General features: G+C 40.0%; 2 protein-coding genes across 2 annotated transcripts in view; both read right to left on the bottom strand.

The window, feature by feature from the left end:
• Positions 1 to 4,060: 4,060 nt before the first annotated feature.
• Positions 4,061 to 22,820, bottom strand: LOC128867743 (uncharacterized). The gene is made up of 7 exons (XM_054109201.1): positions 20,513 to 22,820; positions 19,857 to 20,448; positions 10,455 to 10,625; positions 6,236 to 6,408; positions 5,631 to 6,182; positions 5,255 to 5,549; positions 4,061 to 5,188 (listed from the first exon to the last, which is right to left on the bottom strand). The coding sequence occupies exons 1-7, from the start codon at positions 22,015 to 22,017 to the stop codon at positions 4,973 to 4,975; spliced, it is 3,504 nt and encodes a 1,167-aa protein (XP_053965176.1). The 5' UTR covers positions 22,018 to 22,820; the 3' UTR covers positions 4,061 to 4,972.
• LOC128867744 (uncharacterized) overlaps positions 22,766 to 23,124 on the bottom strand; it is a 107,631-nt gene continuing 107,272 nt past the window's right edge. Inside the window, exon 3 of the mRNA XM_054109202.1 lies at positions 22,766 to 22,820. The gene's annotated coding sequence lies outside the window, so the exon portion shown is untranslated. The remainder of the gene's footprint in view (positions 22,821 to 23,124) is intronic.

Genomic DNA, 23,124 nt, shown 5'->3' with positions numbered 1-23,124 from the left:
ACTCTACTTTGTTTTCGATATTATAAATGAAACAGTTGACTGGCCTTTACTTTTAGAGCGCAAAAAGGGTGGTTTCATTAATGGAAGAGAATCCACAATTCGCAAAAGGGATTTGCACAAAAGTTCAAGCAGCAAAAAAATGGGAGGAGTTTACAACGGAGCTGAATTTATTGGGATCACCAGTTAGAACGGCAGCAAAATGGATTAAGGTTAATAATGGTTTTTTTTTCTTTGTGATGTTTGCAGAAATACATTTTTATTTTCCCTTCGCAGGTATGGGCTGACGAATGACGAATAATTGAATAAGGAAAATTTATAACAAAAATAAAAAGAAACTATGGCGTAAAGGTTTTTATTTAATACCTTTTAGTTTTTTCCATAATATTCTAAGAATTTCATTCCTTATGTTTTCTGCTTCTCCGTTATTTGACTTCACTTCAATATCTCCAGCATCATCGTTGAGGGTCTCATCGGATAACTCTTCATCCGGAAGTTGAACATTGTAAAGCAGACAAATGTTGTGAAAAGCTGCACACACATTAATAATTTGTGTTGCTTTTTGACGTGATAACGTCTTATAATTCGATTTAGCCGGCTGCACGCACGAAAAAATGTGTCGTTACCTTGCTCATTAGTGTTATCTTGCTCATTAGGCGTTACCTTGCTCATTTGTCGTTACCTTGCTCATTGTCGTTACCTTGAATGAATTGCAAGCGGAAGCGCGGAACGAACGACAAATCAAACAAAGCAAACGAACGGCAACGTTCGACATCTTGCTCTCTCCTACTTAAGTGAGCATATATATGTATGTATATGAGCATTTGTATATAAATTCACATACTTGTATTTGCATATGCCTTCTTATTGATTATTATTAATTTGATTCACTTGAAGAATTTAAAATAAAACCAAGTTTGTTAATAATACCTGTTGTTTTAATGTTATTATTATTAATTTTTTTATTATATATGAAGGAAAAAATGTATGGTAATAGGACTATGAATAAGTTCGTGCGGTTTTTTTCGAAATTTGAAACTTTATTGACGTAAAATGGTTACAAATTTAATATTCAAAATATTGTCCATCGCTTACTACTACTTTTTCCCATCTTTCTGGCAATTCACGGATTCCCTTTGTGAAAAATTCGGTCGGTTTTGCCGCAATCCACGAATCGATCCATTTTTTGACTTCATCGTAATTACGGAAGTGCTGGTCAGCCAGGCCATGTTGCATCGATCGGAAGAGATAGTAATCGGATGGCGCAAGGTCTGGACTATACAGCGGGTGGGGTAGGACATCCCATTTGAGCGTTTCTAAGTATGTTTTGACCACTTGTGCAACATGTGGCCGAGCATTGTCATGTTGCAAAATAACTTTGTCGTGTCTATCGGCGTATTGCGGCCGTTTTTCTCGCAGTGCTCGGCTCAAACGCATCAATTGTCGTCGGTAGACATCCCCCGTAATCGTTTCATTCGGTTTCAGTAGCTCATAATACACAACACCCAGCTGGTCCCACCAGATACACAGCATAACCTTCAGGCCATGAATATTCTGCGCCGACGTCGATGTTGAAGCATGGCCAGGGTATCCATACGTTGCCCGACGTTTTGGATTGTCGTAATGGACCCACTTTTCATCGCCAGTCACAATTCGATGCAAAAAACCCTTTCTTTTGTGCCGTTGAAGCAGTTGTTCGCATGCCATAAAACGGCGTTCAACGTCTCTTGGCTTCAATTCATACGGCACCCAATGGCCTACCTTTCGGATCATTCCCATGGCTTTTAAACGTTTGGAAATGGTTGATTGATCAACTCCCAAAGTTTTTGCAACCTCTTCTTGCGTTTGAGCCGGATCTTGATCGAGCAATTCCTCCAATTCGGTATCCATGAACTTTGGCGGCGCACCCTCGCGTTCTTCGTCTTCCAAGCCAAAATCACCACTTTTAAAGCGTGCAAACCACTTCTGGCACGTTCGCTCAGATAGAGCATGCTCACCATAAACTTCCACCAAGATACGATGACTTTCGGCTGCTTTTTTCTTCATATTAAAATAATGAGCAAGCAAATGTAAGCGAATGTGCTTGAACTGCAAGCGAGAGCGCGGAACGAACGACAAAGAGCACAATCGGCCCCCGCGTTCGGCAACGTTCGACATCTGGCTCTGTCCTACTTGAGTGAGCATATATATGTATGTATATGTATGTATATGTGCATTTGTATATAAATTCACATACTTGTATATGCATATGCCTTCTTCCTGTGTGCATGGTAATGAACCATTTCTCTGCGAGAATAGGACGATGATAGAAAAAGTAGGAAATGAAAGGGAGTGTTTCGAGTGTAAAGTGTCTTGAAAAAGGTAAATCGATGATGGTGCCTCGTAGTGTTGTTGACTTATTAACGGCTGATGCACAATCGAAATTGAAGATATCTTTCATGAATTTGATAAATGTTTCGTAATTTTTCACGTTTGTGTAAATGTAACTTGACCTATTCCATTGCAATTCCATTTATCTCCTCCTCTATATCCATACAAAATATCTATCAAACAAATAAAATTGAAATTTTGTTTTGAAAATTGCAACCATTCCATCAATATTTTCTTATGACGTTGTCACGTTAAACTATCGTCAGTAAACCGACTTTACAGACAACCTCTTTTTTTGGAGAATAGTGGAGAGCTTTTGCCTGAAACAACCATCTAAATCGGGTTTTCAAGACTCCAATTGTTCTCTCAATGATACTTTTCGTTTTAGCATGATGTTTGTTGGAGACCCTTCCTCAGAGTTTCTGAACGCCGTCATTAAATATGATTTTAAAGCGTATCCAGCATCACCTGAGACAGACAAAAATTATTAAAAACGGAATTTCAATTGGTGTTTATTACATACCGAGGAGCCAAGTATTACGACGGTCATTGAGATGTTGCTCCTCTAAATGCGCTTGCAATGGCGACATGTTGAAAGCCATAGAATCATGAGTAGCTCCTGGATTTTTCGCATTTATATAAGTTATTTTCATTGTATGATCACAAACCTAAAATTTACATTATTCGCATTGAGATGAATCGTCGCACCACAACTCCGTTGTACTCATTTTCACAAAAAATACTTTTTTTAACTTTTAAAAATGTTGTTGACAAAGAATTTTAATACAACCGCTTTATCTTTTATATTAATTTGCTGTATCAGCTGAGAAAAAATTATCTATTTTAAATGCGTCGAGCGATCGAAATTCACAATAGTCCTATTCTTCAGCGAATGAGCACCATAATACCAAATGAAAATTCGTTCGATCAGCACTTTCGACTACAGTTGAATATCGAGTGGTGCTCATAATAAGGGCCTATAAGAGACTTTGTATTTCTTGACTTACTAAATGAGTAAATGAATAAAATAAAAAAAGAAATCTCTAGAGAGTAGATCTACCTTTATTCTCACTGTCTTTTGTTTATTAGTACAATTAGAGGAGAAATTGAGAATCTAATAAGGATCATTCTTTAATACCCTCGCAGATCTTTACGCAATACTTACCCATTTGATCTTAAATTGCTTAACACGAGATATGCGCGTAGTGCTGCTATTGCCCGCGCTCTAAGATATTTCAACGTTCGACTTTTCGGTGTCAAAGAATGAATTTTATGAATTTCAGAACTGTTTTTTTTAATTAATTAATTTAAGTACCTGTAGTAATTCAAGCTCATATTTGCTCTAAGTGGTCTGTAAAAACTATTTTACGTTTTAGACTCGAAATAAACGAAATGAAATTTCAAATAAAATGAAATGAAATGAAATAAATGATAATTCTCTGAAATAAAATTAATTACATATTCCCGCGAAAGCTCCGATTAAAAGAATGAAATATCATTCGCATCCAATGTCATTTGCTATGATGTCTAGGGACTATCTAACTTAAACAAACCAGTAACTATTTTACAATTTGTGGCATGCACCTCAAATGCTTGAAAATGTTTCGATTAAAAAAAAATATATATCTTATTTCTTCTTCCTAAATTTACTTCCTTAAAGATGTATTTTGCATGCATGAAAAATCATCCGACATTTTCAATTTAAATTCTCTTTATCTCTCAGTGTCATTTTATTTCTCAAGAATTATATAGGTAGTTTACAATAATCCAAAAAAATGGAATGCAATTTAAAGGTATTAGAGTCGTATTACATACGTTTTATTAGTAGTTACTTTTTCTTTGTTTTAATTTTAACTGGCACTTAAATTCTAGACAAATCATTAATTAAATTAGCTCGACTTTTTGTAAAATATACATACATACATACTGCATACACACATACACTAAATGCATAAGGTGCCATGATTTCGCATGCATTCTACGCCCCCAAACATGCTGAAACTCTAACGGTGTACTTTGACGAGATATGCCGTAAGTAGCGGTTATTTATTTGTGTACGAGTATGTATGATATTCATTACAAATTGCGTAAAATTCACTTTCGCACTGGGTGCGCTCACGTGTGTGTGTGCATGCTTACATTTATAAGTATGTTTGTGCTTAAAAGCTAAATTACAAGCTTTCGTTACACGTATTATGCATAATGATTAGGTTTTAGAAAAGGCTTTTCAAAGAACTAAAACTATTAGAATATAATTATGCGCATTTGTCAGTATGTATGTTTTGGCACGGCCGTTGCACACTTTTCGCTCGCGGGCAAGTGTGTTGCGTTTGTTCTACGAGTTTATGAAAAGAGCACCAGTTGCTACGTTCGACACACACATCGTGGAGCTTTTTCTGCTTTGCTCTCTTACATTGCAATTGCTTGAGTGTGTGCGTGCGTGTGTGTGTGTGTGAAGTATTCCAGTATACATAACGCTCGTAACGTTTCAACACAAAGCTAAAATATTTCCTGCAGTTAAATAATTCTAGGTTGGTTAATATTCCTTCGCTCTCTGTTACGTTCTTTATTAGCCCAATTTATTGGTCTTCCCGCCTACGTCAGTTTACTTGATCTTCCTTCGTCCATCTCCGCTGCGTAAATTCGAGGAGAGTGCCGACTTGGAGGCACTTGTAGTGGATGAATGCCTCAACGATGACTGATCGTCCTTGAGGTGGTCATGCCGCCGCAAAGTTCGACCAGTAGGCGTTTCCGATTTTTTGCTAGTACGCGTAAGAGTGCTCGAACTGTTCATGTGTGGCTTTCGTGGCATTGTTGCCATCTGTAATAGCGTAAAAAATGAGTTTAGTTTGATTTTTCTCCACTTGCTATTTTATATTCATCTCACTCGTTTGTTCTGCTCTTGTGAGTAATTGATCTCATATCCTTCGCTAATGAGTTTCGGCTTCCATGGGGCCAGCATTGACACCGATCGTGAGACGGTGCGCGTCATCGGCTGTAGTGGTTGAGGTTTACCCTTGTTCGAGCGAAGGTCGTCTCGTGATATAGAACGACGCCTCAAATGGTATGGCTGTGGTATGGCACCGACTGTCGTAGCGTGCAGATAGACTACGCTGCGCTGACTGTGTAAACTGGACTCGCCTTCTGTTCCGGAACTCTCTGCTGGAAAGCGATCACGCTCTCTGAAAGAGTATAAAATTTATGCATGCACTTCTTAGTATAGGATTTCTTTGCTTTTGCATTCTTATTGTATTAGAACTCACCTCGAGTAGGAAGATGTTAGGCGTCGCTCAGCACTCCGTGCCGGCTTCGGCGGTCCCATCAGATGATGTGGAGTTCGCCTGACATCTCTTTCTTTTCCACCTGCATCAATACCATTCGGTGTTGAAGTGGACATGGCCAAGGGTGTGCTGTGACGATCGTTGCTGCGTCGATAGGTGTGATCATCATACCGATGCGAACGATCCAAACGCTCACGGGACAAAGTGCGTGCGCCACCCACACCACCGTTTGGACGTTTATTCTGGTCTTCCGTTTCCGAACCACTCTCTGAAATGTCATCCAAATCCCGTGATCTTGAGTAATGTCGACGTTTGCGGAAATCGACTTCATCGCCAGTCACTCCAACACCATTTTCCAAGTTATGCATTGAAGAACTCTTGTGGCGCGAGCCACCAACTCCTGTCTGAGTGGCAGAGGACAGTGAACGACGGTAATCGTTTTGTTGTGGATTGGCGTTGAGGCGGTCCAAGTGGTAAGCGCTCTGTGAGTATTTTTGCGAACGATTAAGTGTGGACGGAATCGAAGATCGTGTTCTGAAAGCAATTAAAAGTCAGTGGATTGTAAAATACTAACTAAAGGATCTTACTTTGTTGTTGTATTAGCTTTGGTTATAGTTGGCGGATTCGAGTCTAGATCTGTATCACCAAAGAAACGCAAGTTTTTGGGCGGAATTGGTGGTGGTGCTGAGGTATTACGTCCAGAATTTTTAGTGCGCTTCATGGTTGAGGATTCGCTCTGCCCGTTAACTGAAACATCCAACTGCGAGGAAACAGAAATAAAAATAATATTTATACGGATACAATAAGTTGAAACACAAGCAATAAATAAATGTGGAGCAGCCTTGTTAAGGCGGGGGAAATCTTTATACCCCCAGCCTAAAATTTGAGCATTTGGGCATTGCAAGATTTATATTTTGGAATAACTTAGTACATCTGTATTAATGTGATAATAAATTTTGTACCGTAGAAAAATAAATTGTTTAACTGCCTCAAGGGTGGCACTAGAATGAAACCCGCAAGGAAGTAGAAGTCGCGGTCACCCAAACAATACTTGGAGAAGATCAACACTCCGTGAACCTGCAGTAGGCGATATAACGTGGTACACTGCAAAAAGTACTGCCCGGAACCGGTTCAGATGGAGAAGCCTTGTAGAGGCCATGTGCTCCCAAGAGGAGTGAAACAAGGAAGGAGATGGAAGGTTTTTGCTGTCTAATTTCATTAACCTTACTCTGCTAAGATACGTAAATTTTTGTAGTATAAGCTGCATAAAAATGCCATTTACGCTTTGTGGGTTTGACAGTGTTTTTTGCAAACCTTCGATACACACACGAGTGCCAAGCGTTCCCGGCAATATCAATTAACAGCATCTCATAAGAGATACGTCCTTACACTTACTTTTACTAAGGGAGCAATAGTAAACTGAACAATTTTGAAGTCGCTCTCATAGCGATATGCTTTATATTTTCTGTTCTCACGTAATGAACGACGTCTTGCTAGCAACATTCTCGAAGAACACAGGCCCCCACAAAGCGTTTCAAACAGTGACTCGTAGTGGTTGCATGGAACACTAAATAATCACTAACGGATTATCAGCTCTCCGAATGACAAGGTTCTGTTTGCTGGCATAGCCATTAAATTCTTACAGCAAATTGCAAAAGGGGCAAAAGGAATCATTCTCTAGTTACGGACCCATTTCTAAGCTCTCTATTATTTCTATACTCTTTGAAATCATCATAAAGAAAAAGGAGTTATATTTTTTATTAAAAATTTAATTTCTTCACACGGCACGGTTTTGTTTCTATCAATTTCTATTTTTGCCTTTATTAGTCAAGTTCACTGTATCTAAACCGAAGCGTTTGATAAGCTATCGCATAGATTTTTATTAGACATGCTAGGCTGAGGTCATATTTAAGTAACAGAGTTTGTGGAGTTACTGTTGATGGCGTCTCCTCTAGACCGTTCTCTCTGTTTTCTGTGGTTCCACAAGGAAGTAACCTAGACCCCCTCATTTTTATTTTTTTGTATGAATTTTTAGATTTTTCCTTTGCTAATTTTTTTTAAAGGATCTTTTTTTAGCTGCATGGTAACTACCGATATCGTTAACTATGGTTTCACAGCTGAGAATGGCAAACTGTGTTGATATTTCAGTAAAGTTTGGCAAATGATCATGACTCGTTTAACGCCGAAGCTTCCGAATTGTGGAAATTTACATAGAAAAACAAAAAAAAAATTGTTCGCGAAGTTCATAGAGCGAAGTGTTGAAGAATGTCGATTCCTCGTCATTCTCAACTTGTTGACTTTTGTACCTCGACTTCGTGGAAAATTTGACTAAAGGATCTTGGCTTAGGTGCCTATAGATAAGAGTTCGTGCAAGAATTGAAGCCAAATGACCATCGTCGGGGTTGCGTTTTTGCGGGTTGGGCTCATTCCGATTTACTATTCAGAAAAAGTGGAAAAAGTAGCCGCGGCGGACATATGCCGCATATTCAAAAAATAAATGCTATGCGATTCTCTTTATATTATCATTTTAAGTTCTAAAGCTCTTAAAAAAGTACCCGATAAATGCCGATGACTTTAAAATATTTACTGTTATAGCTAACTCTGCAAAGTCGCAGACAGTTTAAGCCGATGTTAGCAGTTTAGCTAATTGGTGTCATTATGCGCCATACTCTTTTATTGTCAACAAATGCTTTAAGCTCTGCTCTTCGAAAAAAGAGGGGTTTCCAATAACAGGTGTTATTTTGAAAAGCCCTATATTTCGGTAGATGCCACTTTTGAAGCTGTCATTTTTTGATATTTGACAAGTAGAAACTACGCCATTAATAAAAATGAAACGATACACGCTTAAACAACGCATTGAAATTATTAAAATTCACTATAAAAGTGGAGAAAATTTGGCAGAGACGGTTCGTAAAACTCGAACATTTTTGAGTAATCGTGAAGCACCTTGTCGGACCGCAGTACAGATATTGGTGCAAAAATTCGAGCTGTTGGGATAAGTTAGTGATGTGAAGAATAAAACCCGTGCACGTCGCTCAAGAATAGCCGAAAACATTGCTGTTGTAGCCGAAAGTGTTGAAGAAAACCCAGGTTTGTCCATTCCTCGTTGTTTTTTGGAATTAGGCATTCCACAAACGTCATTACACCGAGTTTTGGATTAAGATTTGGGTCTTAAGGCTTATAAAATCCAGTTAACACAAGAACTCAAGCCGACCGATCATCAAAAACGTCGTGTCTTTGCTGATTGGGCCGTTGAGATGCATGAAAATGATCCGGAATTCCAACGAAAAATCATCTTGAGTGATGAGGCCCATTTCCACCTCGGGGGCTGTAGGTCCCTCCACAAATAGGAGGACGAACTCGGCTAAACACCCAAATATATATATGTATGTACCGAAGGCATCTAAATTTCTTCCTCTCAACGAAGCAAAACATGTTCTTTTTTCTACTTAATTTCTACAATTCCGAACACGGGTGTATATATTTGGGAGACCGGTAAATAATGTCGCTTTTTAAGGTAAATTCGAATAAATAAAAGTCTTATACGATTTTCTTTTTAGCCAATGACATGTATAATCACTCTCGTTGGCAACAACCTTTAGCCATCTAGTGTGCAAATTTTCAATGTCAGCCTTACATTATCGTGTAGCCTTGCAAAATAACGCCTTTTCTATTCATACGCTGGATATCAATTAATGAGTGATTTACTCGGTCTAATTGTTCACAATTAAGATCTGCATTTACAGTTTCTCCGGGTTTAAGCACTTCAAAATGGACGATTCCACGCATACTTCACCAAACACACAAAAGTGCCTTTTTCGGATGTAAATCTTGGTCAGCAGTCCTTCGTGGCGGTTCATTCGGAAAGAGCCACTGCCTTTTGCATTTTGGATTATCAAACAGTACCCATTTTTCATAGTTTTCATCTTCAGTGATCACTTAATCAAAAAAATGGTTCTGTATTGTATCGTTGAGGTACTAAGTTGCATGTCGTGAATCGGCTAGCTCTGTTTTCTTTAGACAGATTATGCGGAACCCAAGCACTTACTCTCTTTGTTTTACCGATTTATTGTAAATGTTCTCGGATGGTTGACCAGGGTTAGTTAAGAGTATTTGACAGTTCCTGGATTGTCTGACACGAATTTGTTTCCTCGTCCGCCTTTAATGTCATTGGCTAAAGTTGTTGATCTTTCTAATCGATGCGAGGCGGAAAGATCGAATTTACTGGACCTGTAGAAAAACACCTTTGGCATTTACGAACATCCAAGGCACTTGGGTAAAAATTGCAAATATTTTTGGGGGTAACAAATACAAAGAAACTCCAAAAGCATGTAATAGCGGATATGATTCTCTTCTGGTATTTGGCTAGCCATTTCACTCAAAATGGCGAAAGGTTTAAATTTCACAACTAAACAAGTCACTTTAACTTTGAAATGCCTCTGACGCGACTTTCAACTACGCAATGCAATAAAGAAGCATTGACATGTATAGGAACGACATTACTTTTCGGTCTCCCTGATATATTTTTTATTTATTACCGGTTGCTTGAAGACTTCTTCACCGAAAATTTAGAAAATCAAATCAAACGGCCTCAAGTGCGTCATTATTATAAAAACGTTATTTTCTATTTCTGAAAATTTCAACTTACAGCTGCCAAATAACAGCGCCGTATGAACGATACAAAAACTAGCGCTGAATTCTAAATACTCGTACCATAGGCTGCCTTAATACGGAATCCCATACGTAAGTTGAGTGCTAATCCTAAAGGCTTGGCACTTGGGAAAGAATTGCATCAAATCCACTTACCTTTTCCTTTGATTTGCTCTTCGAACGCCTGTCCAACGATTTGAACCAGCTGACTTTTTCGGGCTTTGCAAGCGGCGACTCCTTTTTCGGCTTATCGGATGAGGTACGCTTGAGCAGCAATGGACTAGCTTTAGGTGTAGACAGACGCCGACGCATTGAGATATCCGTGGCCTAAATTTCAAATTGAAAATTAAGTAAAATTGCAATTAATATGAAATTGTTTGTATTTTTTTATTTATTTTTATTTATAATAAAAACTGTTTTCCAACTCGCTACGAGTGACAACACGTGGCACACTTCCACGCCTATAAAAAGAGCTATACTAAAAATAAGAGCAAATGGTGACGCTAAAATTGTGGTAACCTGTTACAGAATCCACAAATACACCAGTGCAGATACGAGTGAAAGAGTTTGTACACAGGTGCCAATTGCTAAAATTGCAAAAAAGTTAAAAAAAATTGATTTTAAAATACAACTACGCGCATATGAACTCGTTTATGTGCTTATGTATGTGTGGGTGATACCAAGCAGCGATGATCGGTCAAAGAAAAGTAACAACAACAGTTTCCATATATGTATGTATTCTTGGTACGATGCTGCTGTCAACAAACCAAAGCTATAGCCCCTTCCCTCCCTCTCCACCTGCATCTCCGTCACCACCAGATCCCTTCGTCCGTTCCATGTTTCTGTGACTGTTGTCCCTTGCCTGTGGCCTAATAAGCGAAACGTGAGTTCACATGCTAACAATACCTGTTCGGTGCAGCCACCGTTACCGCCACCGCCGCACCCGCAACCGCACAGTTAACCAAAAGTACCGTAAATGCAATGGCAATAGCCGCTGTAACAACACCAATCGTACAACAAATATACAAAGACCAGCTACAGTCGAACTGTGGCTGGTGCAATAATAAACAACAAGTGCAGTTTGCGGTTTACGAATAAATGCACTACACCGCACACCACACACCAAACGCAAACATACATACGTACATAGCGCATACTCTAATGTACGTACGAATGTTCGGCGCCCAATAAATAGCAGCTTTGGCGTGTATGTTGCATGCAACACCACAACAAGCGGTTGACCACAAGAGCTGTGTGCATTGGCAATTGATTTCGTAAGGTTTCGAATTTTGTTTTATAAGTCAACCCTCTGCTCGGCGCCGCCCTCCCGCGCGTCTTATTACATATTTAATATTGCAAACTGTAGCAAAAAGTTGCTGGTAAACGTGTTTACCCAGTTCGCTGAGGTTTTTTTGTGGTGGTTGACGTTGATATTAGACCTGGTTATTCGAGGTATTTCTTTTTGTTGTAACTTTTGCTCCAATTGCGGTTTGTATCGATTTAAAACAAGCTTCGTTTGGGCGCCGTGACTTACTTTCATTTCATGCATTTTCTCCCATATTTGGTGGCACCCTGTATTCAAGCCGTAGTTGCGCTCATGTGCGCGTTCACATTTTCCTTGCGGCGGCTTTCAATTAGCGCAAATATTTGCGCGCATAGCAGCCAAATTACAATGGCCTACAGCACATAGTGCCTCACCCTTGCTCTGCCACCCTCAGGTATTCTGCATGTTGAGTGGATTTCGAGCCTGCTATGAAATGCCAAAAGGTAACACTCGTAGACCGGTAATTGTTTTAGCAGCGCCCTCCTCGTTGCCTGTCAGCACTGGGTCGGCATCTCCCACGTCTGCCAACCCGCTTATTTGGCTGCCAATAGCACCGCCCACCTGTGTACATAAATTTGTAGTATAAATTCGAATTGCGACTAACAGACTCGCTTTTAAAGGCACGGCACCTGCTACCCTCACACCGCACCCCTAGTTTGTGTACTAATGAATTTGTTAGAAAGGTCAGAGGCTGCGGAAAGCGTCTGGCAACAAGTTTCGCTTAGCATTTGCATTTTTGTTTACGAGCAGCGTTTTAGAGAGCTGGCACTGGTAAGTAATAATAAAATTAGCTACAATTTTTTCAGCAACAAAGTGTCTCAGTGTCGCCGAACTTTGTTTTTCGCTGCCTTGTGAATGAGTACCTGTTACAGGTGCGTGAAAGTATTCAGGATATGTGGAAGTAAACTAAAGTATTCTAGTCACTGAAATAAGCGAACTCCTTCCGTGGTGTAGACTCATAATTTCAATCTATTTTGGAGTCTCTGAGTCGGCTTTGGGTGTCAAATATAAAAAATGGGCTAAATAATTCGAGGCTAAAGAAAAAGTAGCAGCCATATTCGAATTTGAAAAACTCCTAAAACTATTCATTACAAATGTACGAATTTTTTATATGGAGAAAATGCGCAACACTGTCAAAGAAAAAAATTATAAAACATCAGTGAGAATTCTGAGCGACTTCAAACTTGCACTTTATTGGAACAAAATTTAATGTGCTATAAAACTGCGGACCCAATTTTTTTGTTTTAAGTCTGATTGAAATTTCAAAGAGCATTATTCGAGTTGTAAACAATTTTTCGCTTTGAGAATTGGCATTAAATGATTTGTTTTGTAAAATGAACTGTATCTTTATAAAAGTTATTGTAAAAATAAAAAAACATAAGAAAGCTAGTCAAAAGCTACGGTCAACCTTTTAAAATGATGTAATACAAAAATTGTTTTCCATGTACTGTGGAGGGAGAGAGGGGATGTAACAAGGACCGCGATTGACTGGAATTTCCACGGAATCCCCGAGGAAGACCAACGGACAACTGGAGACGACTGCTGGAGTCAGAAATCCGCGCCATTGAACGGAGTTAAGATATTGGCGCAAAACAGACTCGCATGGAAGAAATTCGTTGTGGATCGATGGTCCAATTTGGAATTGATGATGGTGATAGTTTTTTGCAGGCGATAGGTTGCCTCCACATTGCTGATGATGCAACTAGTAAGTTAGTTCAATTTAAAATCAATCGAGTAGTTAAACATGCTTTTTTATTTTTTGCTCTTCTGTACAATTTCTGTACCCCAGTAGACGTGGTGTCACATTTGGCGTATACGAGGTATGGCGTACCAAATGACTTTCAATGCCGAAAATGAAAACCTACTCTACCACGTAATTGTATTGTAGAATTTTGTTTATCAAAGTTAAAAATTACCAATTTTTAGCGACATAAATTCCTCGCTTTTTATTCATGTTAATTCAAAAATTAAACAAAATTCTTTCATCCAAATTATAAGAAAAGAAACTAAGAAACAGTATTAAAAACAAACCATAAAACTATGTAGGTAAGAAACCTAAATCGGTAAGCCGGCTAACTCGAAGACACGCCTTTGAAATCAACGGGACGGGTATGTTGTGGCATATATACTAGCGGCAAAAATTTATATCGTTAATTTTGTATATTTCAAGAAGACACATGAAAAGTGATAAATATCTGGACGACACAGATACAATATTCCCAACAACAACAGCCACAGCACAGCTATCGAGAAACATCACCACCAATCACATTCGCAGCATCCATGAAAGTGCCATAAACAGCGGCGGTGCAATTAATTTGCTTTTATGCCTTTTAGTAATTTTCGCCACTTTGGCGATTTTTATCAACCAGACGGGCACGCGGATCTGAAATATTTGAAAGCTCCTCCGCCAAATAGTGGCCTGTTTGATTTTGTCGCTGTTAGTTTTATGACTCGAAGTGCCGCCTCGCTATTAACAAAATATTTGCATATTTTAATTAGAAGCCAATAAATTTTTTGGAAGATACATTAACCATTGCATATCAGCGATTGAAGAAGGGTAAGGTAGCAAATACGAGCATCCACTTATAGTTAAAATATTTTCTGAACATCTGACTGGGGTGTGCCAGGGCAAAAAGGCAATATTATAGAACATACATGGAATTTAAATAAAATCAGACTTAAGACGGTTTGTCATCCAGACACTTGACATCCAACGAACAACACCAAATATATTTCAAATCAACCACCGCCTGATGGCACGTAAATATTACAATTCGCGGAAAATATAAAAATATATAAAATGTAAGTACTTGGTATGCAAACTAAATAGATGTAAAGTTAATGCAATTCAATAGAAAAAAGTGAAAGAAGTTTAGGTAAACATTTCTCTACTTAAAAATCCAAAATTGTTGGCTATGCCTTTTGAGCTTCGCGCCTCACTCACTCGGAGGCTTCAGAACGCATTTAATAATAAAAAGATGAAAAACGAAGAGTCCTATCTATTTTTGTTGTATTTTTTTTTTTTTTTTTTTTTTTTTGTAATAAATACTCCAAGCTGATTTGGGTTTTTTTTTCTTTTTCTTGCTTCTTTCATTTGACACCTTTTCGATGCCGCATCAAATTTTAGCATTAGGTGCGGCTCATAAGCTTAATTGGCTTTTAAAAAAGCGGAATAAAATTTGGCTGACTCGCAAATTGTTTTGTTTACTTAATTTTAGTGGAAATTTCAGCGCATTCCAATGTCGAATTCCCCTGCCCTTTGCACCGTTGACAAGGCGAACATCAAAGTGATTATCGGGCAATCAAGCATTGCAGTGTAATTTTCACGCTCAACTGATTCGTTCGCGCATGTGCGGCGTGTACAGGAATATGGCTCGAAAAGTGTGGTGCAACATCCGCCGCCAATTTCAAAATCCGATAACTGCCGACTTTCCGTAACTACTTGGCATGCACTGCAACAGCAACAATGCCAACAAATACGATGGTGTTTATTACGGCGACGGCGTTGGCTGCACGTTCCAGTGCATTAGAATACCAAGGCCGAATGCCAAATGCCTACAAATGCACAACCTATGTAACTGACACTCAAGAAGAGCACCAGCACTGCAACGACTACCAGACGAGCTGTCTTTCGTGAATGGGGCAAAAGTAGAATCAAAAGATTGACGAAGAAATAGAAGTGGAAGTACAAAAAAAAACAGAAAAAAAGTGTAGTCGCATTAGAAAGACTAAAGTGCTAAAGAGTAGTGCGACGAAGAGGTACATAAGCACATTCTAACAAGAGCATCGAAACGCTAAGTCTCAGTTACAACTGCGCGTCCAACCAACCGTCGCTAATTATGCGCCAGCAAATGCCGCAGACAAAGACGCGCCTGCGCACAACACACCAAGCCAACTGAAATCCACATTTTATGCCACTATTATAGCTTTTACGTTGGAGCGGTAAGTGGTGATCGGTGTGAGTGCATGGTGTGAGTGGTGAGTGGTAAGTGGTAAGTGCCGCCTATACGTCTATTCTGTATCCCAGCTGCAATGCATTTTCAATTTTCTTCGGCGCCGTTAATCGCCGTTTCCACTGGTGGCTTCCGTTGCTATTGATTTAAGTAGTCTGTTGGCTAACGGGCTTCAAATTCACTCGCTCGCAGTGCCTCGAGCCGAGGTTTCCTGCAGCAGCTAAACGGTGGCTTGTGGAATTGCCTTGTTAACATTTAAAGTAGTTTGATAATTTGGTATTTCCGCTTTAGCAGTCAATGTGTAATCGCCTGAAACTTTGAAAAAAAAATGAATGACAAACTATTGGAAATGCTATGGGCCACTGCATTGGCGAGCGATTGGCTACTTTGCGTACGCGTGTACGCATACACACCACATTATTCAAAATCGCTCTTATTTACATAGTCTTGCGTATATACATATATATATCTACATTAGACCGGGTCGATTTAATCAAATGGGGGAATGAAATGATGATTTGTCATATTGAAACATATACCTATGGGGCATTCTTTCTGAACGTGAGACCCCCTGCCCCCAGAATAGATTTTGACGAAAAGAGGTCTATGAGGGCTTAAAATGTAGGTAATTATGTTTACTTTCGAAAGCAAAGTGGCACTTCTTGAAATTCAAAATGGCGGATCCTTCCTTCCTTATACTCCACAAGCTTGCTCACAAGAAAATTTTGCTTGCGCAATTTAAGGAAGATCGTGTTCTACGACTTATACAACCTTTAGAGCCAATTTAAAGACTTAATTAAATGACTTTCCAATTATTGACAGCAATAGTGACACCATTTTTGGTTTTGTGAGATGGTGCATTATCTTTCAATAAAAACAGCTGCTTCCCCTCTGGATATTCAGGTCTTACACGAACAATTCTTGACCACAAACGATGTAAAACTTGTAAATATTATTCTCCATTAATAGTTTGACCTTCTACAACAAATTCCTTGTGTACAATACCCTTGGAATCGTAGAACGTGATCAACATTGTTTTGATTCTTGACTTCTGAAAACGCAATTTCTTTGCTTTTGGCTCCCCTTTCGTCTTCCATTCTGCAGATTGACGCTTAGTTTCAGGGTCATATTTGATGCACCATGTTTCGTCACCAGTTATGATCGAATCAAGAAAATCTGGATCGTTTTCAGCTGTTGAAATGATGTCTTTACAATGCTCTACACGAGCGATTTTTTGATCTTCATTTAATTGGTGTGGAACAAAGCATGCATAAAGCTTTCTTTTACCCAAATCGTCAGTTAAAATTTTCCAAATAGTACCAGTAGATGAATTTAATTCTTCAGCCAACATTCTTACAGTGAAATTTCCGTCAACAGCAATGATTTCGCGGACTTTTTCCACCAATTCAGCACGATTACTTGCTTCTGGACGACCAGGTCTTTCATCATCATTCAAATCTTCACGACGATTTTTAAATCGTCACCATAAACTTTTTGCATCAATTCGTACTTCTCACTAAGTGATTTTCCAAGTTTAACACAAAATTTAATATTTGCTCTTTGCTTTTTAACCTGTCAAACGATTTATATGAAGTTGGCTGCGGTTGAAAGCTGACGCCTGTACCTTTTCAATATGATCAAAGTTTAATAGATAGCTCTACGTGTTCCATGATTTAAATAAAAAGTTCTGTTATTTATTGAACATACTGTGTAACATACATTGCGTTTATATGCAGTATGTCTAATATTTAGATGCGTGACGGCATTAACTTGGAAACTATTTCACCACTTTCATTCTAAGAAACTGCATTTGCCGAGTTTATAATATTTATTAGTAAAATGAATAGTCATCAGAATGAACCCCCCAACTCCTTTTTCGGAGGAAAAACCCCAAACATGATATTTAACTGGGTGTTTATCAGTTTCTTGAAGCGGTTGATTGTCAGCAGTAGACCATAGTCAGCGTATAAGGAAGATTCAGTCGTAATTATTACATTCGTCCAATGCCGCTCAGAATTTGTGTTAGCCCATGTAAATCTTTTTTAGATGTACACATATGATAATGAGCGCTCCGGAATTTGAGATATTCCGCGCGTAATCGTTCTCGAACCGTGTATTTGCATACCACTACTTTTCTTGAAACTGCTTCGGCTTCACATAACGATAAATTCGGCTTTTAGAGGAGTTTTTTAGGGTCTCGTCTAGCTAATTCATCAACGTTTTTAGCTTTACTATACCGCTTGGCGGCTGCCGTAGCCAAATCGGTGAATGGGTGGCTACCATTCGGAATAGCACTGGTTTGAAACCTCGGACATTAAATACCAAATGATAGAAAAAGTTTATAAGGTCATAAGACTTATACTCAGCTACGGGTGCGAAGTCTGGGTTCTGAAATGCAGTGATCAGTTATTTATTTTGTTCAAATTATTTGGAAATTTCTTTTTTTCATTTGCGAGAAACAACCTACCATTAGCTTGCTAGTTTCCATGCAGCTGGGGAATCATCAAAACCAAGGCGAATTCATTGAAGGTGGTGGCACTAGAACAACAATAACATTGTGAACGTTTGATTGTCAAAGCAAAGTATTGGGAAAGCAGAAAACAAAGAATGAATTCGCCTTGTTTCATTCTGTGACGACAGCCTCATTGACACGGCCAAAGAAAAAAAAACGAATCAGCTGATTTACCTATACCACCTTTAATATGTATATTCATCTTGGTCAAAACGTACCTTAAATGCTAGGTAAATTACAATACTTAGAGTTCGAATATTAAAGTCGATAAGTTTCCATTCATTTTGAAGTTTCGTATTGAGGTCAGTGGTTTCAAAATGGAATTCAAAAGATGACAAATTACTTTTATAACATCAATAAAAATCTTTGCCGCCGCCACTTCTGCAATCAGTTGATTACACGAGTGTGTGCATGGTATTTACATTTGCACATATTTAAATGCAAATGTGTTTTGTTGTAAACACACAATTTGCCTTCAAAAAACGAAACATTTGTTTGTTATCTGCATAGCTTGCGTAAGAGTGGGGCCTTTATTGTAAGAGTGAATGAGGCAAAGCAGCAGCACAATAAGGTGACCTCAACGACCTTTCCCAAACTTTTCATGGATCATAACGGACCGGGCGTCTAGTACATACATGAGTATGAGCGCAATATTCAAATATAAAAGCCCTCAGACAGCCATTGCAAAATTGCATACAGATGACGAGCTAAAAATTATTTTTCAGCAAAAAAAGTCTAAGTGGAAATGATGATGCTTTGTTTGAAATTGGTATTTGCACGTGGGACAGTAGGTGCGAAATGCAACAAGCGGTAGCGGGGCTACAATCGCGCAATCATACTGATGTTGCAACGCTAACAAGGCTCAATTTGCATGCCACATTATACATAATGGCTACGGAAGTGTGGCAAGCGACGCCAAACGGCAGACATAAAAACGAAACGCCACTGTGCCACAATGCCACAAGTAGCACCTCACATCAAGTGCGGCTACCACAGCCAGGCTGTCTATAAATAATGTTCGACCAAAGCGCCAACATGCCACAAGGAAGCGAATTTTCCACAACTAGCGTACAGCCTACTCTTCACTCGTACATACCACGTACTACAAATAGTAGGTACTCGTATATGTGTAGTTGTGCGGCCATTGTGTAGTGCACACACATTGCATGCTGCTTATTTGCGGCGATCGCCAACACGATCATCAACGTCAGTGTCTCGGTGTCAAAGTGGAGCCGTCGAAGAAGCGAGCGCCGTTGCGTCATTCGAATACGGACTTGAATTGCTCGAATAACTGCTTCAAATAAAAAATTTACTACTGCGCATTAACACATTGACATTTTTATAGCGGTGCAATTGTGCATGATCACTCGTAAAATATTATTTTCGTTTTTAGTCTTTTTCTGAATGGATCGGCCACATAGAAGTTGGCGAGACAATAGAATTTACCATGCGGAGATATGCTTTGTATTGAGTTAAGTGTGTTACGCTTAGGGTAACCAGATATGAGGAATAAATTGGGTATCTACTATACAACTGCTTTAGGCAAATTTATGCTTGTTTCCCATCATATTGATTTAGAGTTCGATGCGAAAATAATTGCAAACGTCGCATACCGGCTTGGACACTGAACTCGCTTGATATCTCATACATCTCCAGGCACTTCCAACAATACAATCACTTTATAATTAACCATACCTGATTTCCTCACCACACTTATCTATGACACTTTCTAATAAAACGGTCTACTTCTTGTTTTGGTTACTCACCTTTGGTTCGCGGTATGCATCAACATGCGTAGTGGTATTTGCTACCGCTCCTGCAGCTCCGCGGTGCTCACTGTAACGCAAACGCATTTCCTCTTCCTTCACCATGTAACGCTCACGTTCTTTCTCACTACCATTACTGTCTTTGTCTTTGTCTTTGGCTGCTCTCGCTCCCCGTGTAGTCTGCGCGCTACTGTTGGTTGTCACTGTTGTTGTGCTGCTATTGGCGCGTGCTTGTCGGTCGCCATCCTTCTTGCTAGATTTACCACCCTCACTGCCGCTGCCACTTCCTCCACCGCCACTTACTCCTGTGAAGAGCTGTTTGACCTTTTCGAAGCCACCGAGCTTTTTATTACGCTTCAGCGTCTCGTTGCCGGCTGTCTGGGATTGTTGATCCTTCCGATGAAGTGTGCTCGTTGCAGTCGGGTACTTATCTAAGTGTGGATCGAAGTGTGAACCATCGTCGATGGATCGTTCTCGATAGACGTAACTATCTTTGCGTCGTGCCACGTGCAGCTGCTCGATGTGTCGGCGTTCTTTACGAAGAAATGTGTCGCAAGCTTTTATATCGTCAGCAATGGTGCGTTTACGCCATCTAGAGGCAAATTAAAAAAAAAAATGTCACTGGAAATAACATTTTCAGCTTGTAAGCAACTTACCTAGATATTAGCTCTCCATTGAAAGATTCTTTCCGGAAGTCATTCTCGATTCCTGAGTCTCCTTTGTCGAAGCTTCGCTGCTGGAGCTTGTCACGTTTCAAACTGCTGCCATGCCAATCATGAGGATGTGCCGCGTTTGCTTCATAACGCTTCATGTTCTCAGGTGAGGAACGATATTGATCTGTGTTCGTGAATTGTGAGTCCAAACTTTTTGGTTCATAGTCCTGCAGTTGCGGCCTTTCCAAAGAATCATCCATTCGCTCGCGATGTCGTGTCTCGCGCACATGTGGTTTTCCTTGTGCGTCCAAATGTGTCTCCCGCTCATACACTTCTTTCACGCCTCCACGTCCGTCATCGTAGTACTTTGTGTGCTTGTACCGAGATGTCTTCTCCATTGTAGGCGTCGTAAGTGGCGCCGTTGTAGGTGCAATAATATCCAGGTGTGAGCGTTCTGGTGAGTACTTATTAAGTATTTCCGAGGTCTCCATTTTATGAAAACGCGGTTCATATGATTCCCTCTCGCGCTCGGGACTGAGGTAGCGATGATGCGCGGACTCTTCGCGCACATCTCTATTACGCTGTGGAGAGACGCCGGTATCACGATGATATTCATTGCGTTCTAAGGTGCGCTCAGGCGATGTGCTTACAACTCGATTGGATCCATTGCGCTCCAACGTGCCCGGCTCACCAAAACGACGTGTTAATATTCGCGACTCTAGTCGGGCACGCCTATATCCAATATCGTCCATGGGATCATCGCGTACAGGCGATTGATAGGCACGCGCATCATAACCGTTTTCGCAAGTTGGAGTAATGCTACGAATGACTGGTACAATTGGCGGCTCAGCAGGGGACTTGCTACTGCGCGACTGTGTCAGCGCAGGTGTCTCATCTTCATAGTATTTGCGCGTTTCAATGCCAAGCCCCTCATCTTCATCGCTCAGATTACGAGGACTTAGCTGTTGCCATGGAGAAGGAGAGTGTGAATTTGTGATGCGTATAGTAGTGGGCCCAACAGCGCCGACTGACGCTCCATATGTGTCATGTGCACGGGTCGATGGTTCAATAATGATGCGACTGCCATTGCTATTTCCGATTCGACTGTTGTGGTTGCTGTAGTTGTAGGTATTCTTCATGTTATTTTGACTAGTAGCAAAGTCAGTGCGATCAACTGACTGTCGGCCCATCGTCATACTTGACGTGGGAATATCGTGCTCTGTTGAACGCAAATCACGAATGTCGCGCGCGGGGGAGCGGTACTCACGCAACGGCGAACGTAATTCCCTGATGGGTGAGTGCACGGACTCACGTCGATAATTTTGCTCCTCATTATGATCTAACTGGGCATACATGATTCCTTCGTTTGGACGTATGTACGAGAAAGCTGGTCCGGACAGTGGTGGGGGCGGTGAAAAGCGTTCCATTGACAAACGCTTCGCCAACCCATTGACTGTAACACCTTTGGTAAGTGGCAACTTCTGTACTGGTAACTGTGAGCTATGCATATTCTCTTGCGACTTGGTTTGTAATGTGAGAATTTTATCGCGTATCGCGTTAGATATTGGGCCCCTTCCTATAATATTACCGTCTTCAATAGCTTGCGAACGACTGCGCTCGAGCAGTTCACTCAAACCGCTCTCATGCTTTTCACGCTCTGTTATTGCTTCAGATTTGCGACGTTCTCTATTGAATTGCTCTGCAAAGTAGTCCTCCTTTTGGGCGTTCTCAATAATCGGACTTAGAGGAGTATTGATCAGTTGTTGTTTGCTGGAGCTATTTAAAGCATGCAGGCCACTGGATGCAGTTGCTGGCTTGGGATCTTTTAAGGTTTTTTTATGTTTACGCTCCTCCTTATTATAAGAACCAACATCACTCTTGCTACGTACTAAGCGCCTGCCACCGCTATCCTCAAAACGTGGATCACGTTCCACTTGATTGACATTCGTGTCACTCCGCCGACTGAAGATATTAAATATGGATGGACGTTTGGTATTCTTTTTGGCAGCTACGTCACTGACACTGCGCGACACTGGCTTTGCGGGAGCTTTCTTCTTGCGCGTTGGCAGTGAATGGAATTTCTTTGGGTTCGAATCGCCGCTGCGCTTCGTACGAACTTTAAATGTGGGGATATTATCGCCGTTCTCGGCTTTGCTCTTATGACGCTCTGCTTGAGCGAGTACTAAGGCGGCTTCTTTACGTATGCTCTCTTCGGAAAGATCAGCGGGAAGCTGGTGATAAGGTGGTGCGGTGTTTTGAGGTGGTTGTAGGTTAGTTGTTTCGTAATTCGTTAAGTCGTTTGGATGTTTTCCTGAAATCAAAGTAATAGGGAAAGTTCATATGATTATACAGTTGAATCAAATAGGAGGTGATTTTATTGAATAAATAGCTAGTTGACAAAAGTGAAAGCAATTATGGAATTCTGTCTTAAACAATTTTGCACAATTTTATGATGTATTGCCCATGCGGATGCACTATGTATGGAATAATTATATTCCTTTATTGCCAGATATCCATCAGACTCGTGGCAAAAAATTCTTAGTCTTTAAGATTTCCGGCGGATATCGTTCAGAGATACATATATATGGAGAGGTTCACAAAGAATCTTACATATT

The sequence above is a fragment of the Anastrepha ludens genome, chromosome 6, assembly GCF_028408465.1.
Source record: "Anastrepha ludens isolate Willacy chromosome 6, idAnaLude1.1, whole genome shotgun sequence".
NCBI lineage: Eukaryota > Metazoa > Arthropoda > Insecta > Diptera > Tephritidae > Anastrepha > Anastrepha ludens.
Note: the sequence above shows the minus strand (reverse complement) of the source record. Positions and strands in the feature narration are given on the sequence as shown.